Source organism: Monodon monoceros, unplaced genomic scaffold (assembly GCF_005190385.1).
Source record: "Monodon monoceros isolate NGI ecotype Baffin Bay Population unplaced genomic scaffold, NGI_Narwhal_1 Super_Scaffold_18, whole genome shotgun sequence".
Classification (NCBI taxonomy): Eukaryota; Metazoa; Chordata; class Mammalia; order Artiodactyla; family Monodontidae; genus Monodon; species Monodon monoceros.
In genome coordinates, this window is record NW_021703774.1 from 145,954,805 (window position 1) to 145,966,021 (window position 11,217).

General features: G+C 48.9%; 1 protein-coding gene across 1 annotated transcript; it reads right to left on the reverse strand.

Annotated features, from left to right (window-relative positions):
- Positions 1 to 1,984: 1,984 nt before the first annotated feature.
- Positions 1,985 to 10,630, reverse strand: FAM183A (family with sequence similarity 183 member A). Its single transcript, XM_029226851.1, has 4 exons — positions 10,424 to 10,630; positions 7,641 to 7,700; positions 5,541 to 5,644; positions 1,985 to 2,176 (listed from the first exon to the last, which is right to left on the reverse strand). The coding sequence occupies exons 1-4, from the start codon at positions 10,554 to 10,556 to the stop codon at positions 2,066 to 2,068; spliced, it is 408 nt and encodes a 135-aa protein (XP_029082684.1). The 5' UTR covers positions 10,557 to 10,630; the 3' UTR covers positions 1,985 to 2,065.
- Between the last annotated feature and the right edge of the window lie 587 nt (positions 10,631 to 11,217).

Sequence of the window (11,217 nt, forward strand, 5' to 3'; positions counted from 1 at the left end):
AATTGACCAACATGAAAGTGCAGCAAAGAAATGAAAAGTGGTAAGGTTGGAAGTAAAATGGAATAGAATGCAAATGGAGTTATAGGAGAGACAGGTGATGGGGGGATGGAGACAAGGCTGCTGTTGTAGAGACTAGATAGAGATGCAGCCAGAGAAATAGTGAATGTGAACTTAACAGAATGAGGAAAATGATGGAAAGGATGATGATGTCCCAGAGGAAGTGACACTGGCAGAAAACTTCCCATTAAAGGGACTCTTGGAGATATTTTGTGGCATTGAAAGTACAAATGATAAAATGTTGGAGGTGAATCTGATAGGGATAGAGTAGGATAATTCGTTTAGAAATCCCACTAGGGGATCAAAGACAGGGAATTTTAAAGGCATTCAGGAGACTGTTGTAAGCTAATGACCACTCAAGAAAATCCAGTAATCTAGCAATAATCAACACTACCTTAAAGGAAGACCAGGTGCATCCAAATACCAGGCACACTCAAGCCACAAATCCTGATAGTTAAAACACTGCCACCCCCCAGCACCTTGATGTGTTCACCCACCCGGAAGCTCTCCAAACCCTGCAGTCTAGGGGTCTTTGGAGGTTTCACTATGTGGGCGTGATTGATGAAATCATGGGCCATTGGTGATTAATTCAATCTTGAGCTCCTCCTCCCTCCCCAGAGGTTGGGTGGTGGGGCTGAAAGTTGCAAGTTTCTAACCAAGGCTTGGTCTTCCTGGGGAGCAGCCCCCATGCTGAAGCTGTCTAGAGGCTGCTAAGGGTCACCTCATTAGAACAAAAGACCCTCCTACCACCCCTATCCTTTAGGAAATTACAAAGGATTTAGGAGCTCTGCATCAGGAACCAGGAAAAGACCAAATCTCTTTCTATGATATCACAGGTCACCCTTTGGTCATTGATCATGGATTCCTTAGAGCAAAAAGTTTGTAACAGTTACGAGATACTGGCCCCCTTCTAGATTCCCATGTAGTCACTAATAATTGGTCTAGTCCAGCCTTGTATGAAAATGGCTGTCAGGGTGAGGCCACTCACCGTTGGAGCTTCCATTCAGTCTTGGCAGGATACAAAAGCAGGAGTGACCGCAGCAATATATGGCTTCACCCTTCAAGGCATAAGTCAGGAAGAGCCAGATGGAAGAGATATAGAGAGCAAGGAATTCGGGGGCAGGGTGGGGGGCAGTGCACAGAGCGTCCATGCCCTCCCTGGGTGAATGACTCTCCCAGCACCTCCGTGTGTTCACCTGCCTGGACGTTCCCCGGTTCTTGTTTCCCAGGACCTTCAAATGGTATCATGTGTGTGTGTGTGTGGGGGTCTTTTCTTTAGAGCTGTTTCATTTTTTCAGAAAGGAGCCCTCTAGCTTCAAACCCGGGGTAAAAATGCAGCATGTGCGAGTGAGAGGTTCAACCTCCTTTTCACAGATGGTCATTGTCTTCAGCCTTACACCTCACTCTGACCCCACGTCTTACTTAGTGTCCCTGAGCCCTGGGCTTTGCCCATTTCTCCAAGAGTAAACCTCCAGCGTGGGAGCTGTTACACGCCTGGTGCTGGGGTGTGTGGAGGAGACTCCCTGCAGAGCCCCCCTCCCAGTGGCCATTTCAGTTCCCTCCCACACACCCCAGTCTGTCCAGAGTCCTGACCTCCCTCCAGAGTTCTGGGTGGGCGGAGCTCTGTGCTCAGAGGTGTCCCGCTCGCATTTTGTGGTGTCCTCCACCCTCTTCCATCAGCTTTCCGTCTTTTAAACATGGCTTCAGTCTTCTTGGCTGCTAAGGTTTCTCTCTCATTTTCTCTGTTGTGGGTTCATACCTTTTAAAAAATCCATTTATTATCCTTTACTGGGGTCTGGAAGGCAGAGGAGATATTGTAGGCCTTTAGTTTGCCATCTTTAACTGGAATTCTCCCCCTAGTTTATTAAATTAAGGATATGAACCAGAAGGGAGAAATGTGAGACTCAGGACGGTAAAAGTCAGACCTAGGCTTTAAAGTGTCTTTTTTTAACCTGGGAAGCACACACTCTGGGCATTAACGACAGCGATTGACAGCACTGCGGGAATACTACTTGTGGTGACCATCTTCTCCAAAGCTCCACATTTTAGCCTTGTATAGAGTGATGTCATTGTAGACCCTGAAGTGGTTCAGCCTGTGGTCATCGCGTTGTGGGTTGACCTAGAGGGGGGAAGGCAGACATCAGAAAGAAGCCAGTGGGGAAGGAGGAAGACCTGGGCTTGTAGGGACCTGGACTTGAATCAGGCCTCAGTCTCCTGATGTGCAGCCTCTGGTGCTTTTCCTTGCTAAACCTGTTTGTGAAATAAAGACAACATTTCCACCAAAAGACTTGCAGGGTTGCATGAGAATCTCAACTGTGCAGAGTTGCTGCACTGCCCTTTCCCGCTGCCTACGGTGGAGGCCTGTGGACTCTTCCCCCCACTGGCATGGACGCTCCATGAGGGGAGGTGCTGCATCTATATCCCAGCACCCGGAACAGTATCCAGCACACACAGGGGACTCAAGACATATTTGCTGAATGAAAGATTGGATGTTGTTGAAGTAGTTACACAGAGAACTGAGTAAGAGTGAGTCCCGGGACACACAAATCTCACAGAAGCTACACTGTGCCATTAGCTAAAAGGTTATACTTTCAGCAAATGTTACCAGGAGACCAGAGGCTGAGCGATACTCACTGAGTGTGGCTTCCCCAGAGTCCCAGTATTGGGGTTGGAGTTCTCTGCCTGTGTGGGGCGAGGTGCCGCTGGGGGCAGGAGCCCCGTGTTAAGTTGGGGCTGATCAAACCTCTTCTGCCCCCAAACACATCATTCTGAAAGCTTAATTACCTTTTATGGTTGCATGACCCCTGGATCTAACTTTTCTGGGTACGCTTTCTTACTTTGCCACCAGTGCCATCTGATGGCATTGTCCCCAGGTTTAAAATGAACAGGTGTGGTGTATTTCCAGACCCTCTGAAACCCCACAGTGACTAGTGATCTGGGGGCCCACGCAGGGCAGGGCTAGCCGAGCCAGTCTCCTATCATGGCTGGTGGGCCTGCCCTGAGATGTGCTGGTCAGAGATGCAACACTTCTACCCATACACTTTGTACCCATGGGAGCCAGGCCTTTTCTCTTTAAGAAAATGAAGAGTAGTAAGTTAAATGACTTGTGCTTTGTGATATTTTTCTACATTGCTTAGTTATCTAACTTGGAGGATTTTTTCTTCACTCCGCCTTCCTTCGTTCACAAGCCCCCTCTCCATTCCCTTAGTCACTGTAAATTATGTGGCCCCGCCTCCCATCCTCCTCCTTTACCCTTTGAGCGTTTATCTCTTCCCCAGCTGCCCAACAGCGCCTCTCCCTCTGGACTCAGTTCTTGGGTAAGAGGTGAGGGCTCCTGCTGGAAGCCTCTCCCTGTCTTGCACAGTCTCCTCCCTCCAACGCGATGCCCCATATCTGAAGAGGCGCTGTTACAAGTGAGCAGCTATTTGCGCTCTTCACTGGTAAAACCCGACTCAGTGAGATGTTTATTCCAATCTCCATGCAGTAGCCCTGCGCAGAACCAGGGGTTGCAGAGCCATGCCCAGACTGGAGTTGTATAAATGGGTGAGAAAGGGCTTCCCTGGTGGCGCAGTGGTTGAGTCCGCCTGCTGACGCAGGGGACATGGGTTCACGCCCCGGTCTGGGAGGATCCCACATGCTGTGGAGCGGCTGGGCCCGTGAACCATAGCCGCTGAGCCTGCACATCTGGAGCCTGTGCTCCGCAACGGGAAAGGCCACAACAGTGAGAGGCCCGCGAACCACAAAAAAATAAAAAATAAATGGGTGAGAAAGACAGGTGCCTGTAGAAATATGAGGACTACAGGGTGTGGGGAGTTCTTGGGAAGGGAGCACACTAGAAAATTATTCACCAGATAAAGACAACAGGGATTAAGCCACCAGGCCAGGAGAAGCACTGAGTTGGTCCTCAGTTGGGCCCCATGCCGTCTTGTCTATTCTTCCCCCTCAACATCACAGTAGCCTGCATTTACTGAGCACATGGTGTGTGCTAGGTACCATTTTAAGCAGTTTATATATGTCTCAGTTCATCCACACAACAAACCTTCAAGTGTTGACACTATTATCCCCATGTTAAGGCAGATGAATGGAAGTTAAGAGAGGTGAAGTTCACAAAGCTAGAGAACATTGGAGCTGGGATTCGAACGCAAGCTGTCTGGCTCCAGGGTCACCAGGTTACATTGATGCACTGATACTGAGCTGCAGCTCAGCAGGAGCACATGGTGCTCAAGAAGCCCAGGGGGAGTGGGGGACAGAAGTGTCTTAATGGGCTTTAGGGAGGAGGTGACTCCTGGATTTCATGTAGGGTGAGTGGGACTTCTCAAGGAGTGAGGGCTGGGGGCCAGGAGGCATCGGCAGGGCAGCAAATATAAAGACAGGGTGTGCAGGTCTTGGTGCCTTTGAGGTAATGAAGGAAATTCTGACACAGCCGAGGAACAGTGTCTCCAGCCTCACATCTTCCACAAAAGAAACAGATGGGCTCAGAGCCAAATCTTAACAACAACAACAGTAATAACAACTTAGGGGGTAAATACAGAGCAAAATTAGGTGTTTTGTAACTCTGGTTTTTGAAGGTTTTCCTAAATAAGGTACAAAACCCAGAAGTCAAAATGGAAACAATTGACACATTTGACTACTTAAAAATTAAAACCTTCTATATGAGGAAAGACATAATCAGAGTTGAAAGACAAGTGTAGCAGGAAGCTCTTCAAGTTGTCTATTCAAAACCCTGCATTTGGGCTTCCCTGGTGGCGCAGTGGTTGAGAGTCCACCTGCCGATGCAGAGGACAAGGGTTCGTGCCCCTGTCCGGGAGGATCCCACATGCCGCGGAGCGGCTGGGCCTGTGAGCCATGGCCGCTGAGCCTGTACGTCCGGAGCCTGTGCTCCGCAACGGGAGAGGCCACAACGGTGAGAGGCCCGCATACTGCAAAAAAACAAACAAACAAAAAAACGAAAACAAAACCCTGCATTTCTTCCTCAGAAACAGAAGCCCTATATCATTTAGGGAGATCCCATGCTAGAGACTGCGTTGGCCAGGCTCCTTGCACCTAGGATTGATTGCTCCAATCAACGAGGCAAATATGTTACGGGCATTTGCATTTTCCAGAGAAGGGGACAGAATTTAGAGATGTAGGTGATGTGCCCGAGACCACTCTACTAACACCTGGGAGAGCAAACTCAGGCCGTCTGTCATCAGCAAGCTTTGCTTAATCCACACTTACCAGCATTCACTACATGCCACGCGCTGTTCCAAGCACCTTACAAACACCACCCCATTTAAGCCTTGGAGCAATCTTATGAGATAAGTGCTGTGATATCTCCACTGTACTAGGAGGAAACTTAGTCCCAAAAGAGCTTAGTCCCTTACCAGGGTCACACAACTAGTACATGGTAGTCAGAGGTCAAAGCCCAGGCAGTCAGCTCCATACTCTGTTCTGAGCCACCACTGGATTACCTCTGACCTTCCAAGTGAAGGAGACACACTTACCAATGGCTCTGAGTCCCATCCAATCTCTTGACTTTCAGTCTGTGTCTCGGGGTATTTCCTCCTTGGTCCCTGGGCAGCATGGTGGATAAGACTTAGGAACCTGGCTGGGAGACGAGGCATGAGTTATGAAGGCGTCAGGCTTTGGGACCAAACGAGAGATCCTGTGCCCTTGACTCTGGCACATCCTTTCTTAGAGGCAGAGCATCGGCCTCAGACGCTTGCCTAGACCTCGCGACACAGGTATCTGGCTCCTCCGCTCATCTCTCAACAAACATCTGTTGAGCACAAACTCTGTGCCAGGCACTGTTTGGGCCCTGGAGGTAGAGCAGAGTGAGATAGACATGGCCCCTGGTCTCCTGGAGAGGTAGTCTAGGTGAGGGGACAGGGGACACAATATACACCTATAAAAACAAACCCAATGGTGGCAGACAGTGATGCAAACTCTGAAGAAGGGAGTTGGCAAAGGCGCATGTCGGGGCAGGGCTGGCTACTCAGTAGGAAGGCTCGCAGGAGCCAGCTCTGAGAGGCAGAGGAAAAGCACGCCACAGGCGGCAAGAACAAATGTCCTGGGGCATGAGCGAGTTTGGGCGATGTAGCTGCAGCACAGAGAGTGAGGAGCTGGGCTGTACCAGGTGAGATCAGATCCTTCTGGATTGAAATCAGCATGGCTGTCAACACCAGGTATATCTGTAACTCCACGGCTTAAGGACTTAGACACATTTCATTTGCAATCTATCCTATCCAGTCTCAATTTGAGAGAGGCAGTCTGACAAGGGGAAGAAGCTGGCTTGGTAGTTGGGTATTCGTGGCCCTTCCACTACTAGCTTGACAGGTGGTTTAATTCTCTGGGCCTCACTTTGTTCGTCTGCAAAATGGGAGGAAAATATCTACCTCAGCAAGATGTCTGAGAAGTAAATGAAGGACTGTGAATACAGGACCTGGCCTCGGGCCGAGCTTATCCTGAATACAAGGCAGCTAGTAATGAACTCCTGCCCAGTGTTTGAGCCCCTCACCACCTGTTATTTCCCTTATTGCTGCAAGTCCCCAGCTCCTATCCTTCATTCTAGCCAGGCTGATGTCTCCACTGCAGATAACAACCTTACTTTCTTGGATTGTCCTCTATTAGTCTATTTACTTGTCTGTCTCTGTGATGCTATGAGATCCTCACGCCTCCTTCCCACCCCTCACTTCCCACCCTGTCCTTCTACAAAAATCACACATCTATCCTCTATCAAACTCCACTCTAAGAAGGTAGAGGGGAAGGAGTAGAGCTTGCCAGAAGGATTAGGCTTCCCATCAAGTATCTCTCTTCCCGCACTCCCAAACGTGGCCCCCACTCACCCGTACATCCCAGCCATGCCAAACTCCTCACAGTCCGTGGACCATGCTGTTATCTCATTTCTGTGCTTTTCCATATACCTGGAATGTCCTTCCACATTCTTCTCACCCTGACATACTCCACCTCACCCTCTTAGCCCCTCCTCCAAGAAGACTTCCCAGAACTCCACTGCCTGAGGTGGGCACCTGTTTTCTATGCTGCTGCCATCCCAATCTTGTTCTCTGTTTACCTGTGTATTTACTAGTCTGTCTCCTTGACTATGGTATGAGATCCCCAGCCCCATCCTAGTGACTATCACATGGTAATAATGAAAATAATAACATGTTCTGATCACCAGTGTACCAGATACTGTTCTAAGCACTTGGGTTATTTTGTTTAATCTTCACAATGCCCCTAACAGATAGGCTCAGAGGGGTTAAAAAACTTGCTCGAAGTCACACAGTTAACGAGTGGCAGAACAAGGATTTAAACTCAGTTAGTTACTAGGACTCCAGAACCTGTGCTTGTAACAGCTAAGTATTGGATGGATGAATGACCGTAATGTCAGGGCCATTAGGAACATGTTTTTGGCTTGACAGTTAATGAACTGGCTGTTTATTTGAATGTGTCAGTCTCTTGTGAGCTTTGTCAGTATGAGCCCTGTTTTCAGATGATCAAACAGAGGACTGAGGTCTGCCCCAAAAAACCACTGCCCTGAGAGACTCCCAGCCGGCTGCCTCTCCATGCTCTATCTCAACGGTATTCTCAGACCCCAGACTTACCATCTGCAGGTTCCTCCAGGTTATCATGCCAAGACATGGGCTTTCTGGCGATTGTGTGAACTAGAGAAAAACAGCATCACAGATTCAAGTTAAAAAACGATCTTCCTGGCCTCTCTGAGACCCACCCTAGGCCAGACACCCAGTCAGCATTTTCTGAGTGTCTGTCATGTGTCAGGTATTGTGCTGGGCACTAGGGCATTTAAGACCTTCGGGGACCTCACAATCTGAGAGGCACTGTCTTGTATGGTGGCCACCAGCCACATGCAGTGACTTGAATTTGAATAATTTAAATTTAATACAATTGAAAATTCATTCCTCAGTCCCATCAGCTGTATTTCAAATGATCAACAGCCATATGTGGCTACTGGCTACCATTTAGGGCAACACAGATAGAGAACATTCTCATCATCACAGAATGTTCTCTGGGACAGACTGGTCTATGGGGATGCAGACATACCAGGCAGCCAGAGATAGTGATATATACCCAGCAGGCCATGCGATAACAGAGGTGTAGGATCCACGGACATCTATTCAGCCCGTAATTACTGGTGCACTGGAGGTAGGGCTGCAAACAAGAAAGAGGAGGTCCCCGTACTCCCTGGGCTTCCACTCTGTTTGTGGTGATACTCAATAAACAGATATATAATATCAAGCAAATATAAATGGGATGTACAATATAAAGCAGGTGACATGGGTAAACCCACGTTGATGGTGGGGTGTAGTGTGGGTGATATGTCTCTAAGGACATACCTTAGAGCAGAGTCCTGAATAAATTTGCTGTGTGAGGATATGTGGGAGGGATCCAAGAGTGAGGTTGGTGGGTTAGAGAAACATCGAGAGGCAGAGTAGCTCTAGTGGAAGGAGCTAGGAGGAGAGTAGTAGTAAATGAGCAGAGGCCAGAAGGAGCCAGTGATCTCCAAGTGTTTTATCTCAAACTCCTACCAGTAAAAAAACTTCCGCATATGAATACTTATATAGTCTCTATGCACTGTTGTCATATATTAACAAAGCATCATTTCTTTCTTTATACATAAGTGTAAACATAGATACAAATTCTGATATTTCCTCACTTAATCCCAATGGATCATATTAATCATGTGCCCAAGGACCATGAGCTGGGAGCCCAAGCGCTTTTCCTAGGAAGCCTGGATGCCGCTTGAAGGGATTACTTAAGTCGTTGAAACAGACCAAGTTTAAACAGAATTGGACGTTAAGTGGTTTTCTTGGAATTAGTAGCTGGCGGCTCCAGAGGAAAACCAGGTTAGTTATAAGCTAAATGAAGACATACATTTTCTGTACTCTCACCCCGCCCCCCGCAAATGTAAGTGTGTGAGAAGGTGGATATAGCTGTCGTCATCACTTCGCTGTGTATACGTATACGGATATCTAAACATCACGTGGTACACCTTAACTATATGCAGATTCTATTTTTAGAAATGACATTACATTTTCTTTACAAAGCTGGGCTGCAGTGGGCTGCAGTTAATCGGGCCCAGGACTGGGGGAGAAGTTCGGAAAGAAGGAACAATATTTATGAAACTGAAGATGATTTAGGAAATCCATGCATCTAAATATGGTGGGATAGAAAATCTGTGGCTGGTGCAGACCAGGCACTAACATTTTTATTAAAGGAAGAGTGTGAGGGTTGGGAGGGGAGTCAGGATGAAGCTGGGTGGGCAGCAGAGCTAGATCCACGGGGGCCTTAGGTACTGATCAGGTTAAACCTTAGCTCAGAATCTGTGGGACCACTGAGGATTTTACAGAGGGACTGGATGATCAAATCCCCTTTAGCACAGCTTTCGCCAGCAGTGGTGTAGGGGAGGGTTGGAGAGCTGGGCCTGGAGGGAAAGAGAGAGTTAAGAGCCCATCAGACCAATGCAGGCAGGATTGACGAGGCCTTGGGAGTGAGGATGGAGAGAGAGGGGAGACAAATGAGGTGAGGCAGAGAGACCTCACCATGCATGATGGTGTTTCCCACTGAGGCGGGAACATGGGAACCGTCATGTGAGAGAAAGGATAAGGAACAAACAGGACAGTGCCTACTCAGCTGTGTGGAGGGAGGGAGAGAGAGACTGAGGATGACTCCCAAGCTTCTAACTTGGGAGAGAGAAGGGCTGTGGTGCCTTTGGCTAAAACCAAACATTCTGGAGTAGCTGCAGGTGGGGGAGGGGTGCGGGACGAGCCCGGTTTTCTGAACCAGTGCGTCTGAGGTGCCTAAGGGATGTCCCGGGGAAGGGAGCCGGGAGGTGGATGGGGACGTGCGTCTGGAGCTCCATTTGAGACTCGGTAGCATTTAGGGGGAGCTGATGTTACAGGACCAGATGAAACCGGCCCAGGAATGTGCAAAGTGAGGAGTGGGGGTGTGGCCATTTTATCGGGGGGGCACGTTGGACCCTGAGTCTGCTCCCCTTGAACTTTCTGAAGGTCTTAAGACAATGTTAGAAGAAATCCTTTAATAGCAGCAAACCAAAACACATGCAAAAGAAAACATAAAACCTGCAAAATATTTCAAAAGCAATTTATAAAAAGCCTTTCAAATTTTTTACAATAAAATGTTATTTAATCAGGACGTGGATGCATTTTAATGTATCTAATACTTTCGATGTGATGGGGGGTGAGACCCCTCTCCAACCCCAAAGTCATAGTTCCTGAAGGCTATGAAGGGATGAGAGGTCACAGGAGGCGTCTCCTACTGTGCTCCACCCAGCACCCCGCCCGCATCTCTGCCGGCTCCTTCCTGGGGGCGCCCCCTTTCCCTTCCTCCATCCCGCAGCTCCCCTCACCCTTGCGGAGTGGATTCACATGATACTGCGTGTGGAGTTTCTGGGTTCGTAACTCTTTGAGGTACAATTCCCGCAGGATCTGGTTCTGGTGGACCTCATCTGCGATCGCCTTCTCCTTCTGGTGTCCAGCCATGGCCTTGGCTCTGCTGTGTCTGGTCAGTACCTAACCCCCTCTCACCGCCCTTTGGACGCTCACCGGCTGCCAGGTCTCCAGGCAACAGAGTCCCAAGCCGTCTCCAGGCAACACATGCTAGCTCACCCTCCTCCCTTGGACCTCACTCCTGCCCGTCCACCCCAATCCTCCCCAAACCTTATAACGCGCGGCCCGCCCCTTTGGCTGCTCAACTCACCTTCCCAGCTTCTCTGGACCTAGTCTGGTTACAGAATCGTGGCTGGACACCGCCAGAAAACGACTGGCCGTGAAGTGATAGACCCGAGAGGTAATGAGCTTAGGACTGGACCTCACCTTGGCCAGTCATTTCCTAAAAAAGATTTTGGAAGTAGTCAGAAACCTCTCCCACTTGTGTTTTGTTTGTTTGTTTTCTGTTTTTGTTTTGGAGGCGCTGTGGCATGTGGGATCTTAGTTGCACAACCAGGGATTGAACCTATGCCCCCTGCATTGGAAGCTGGAGTCTTAACCACTGGACCACCAGGGAAGTCCCATCCTCTCCCACTTTAAAGCAGTTGCCCAGAACTGAGACCCTCTATGTCTGTCTCACAAACAGTGGAGGTTTCCTATCTGAGAAGACATTCTGGCCCATATCAGCCGTGTGATAATATAGACAGAATAACCC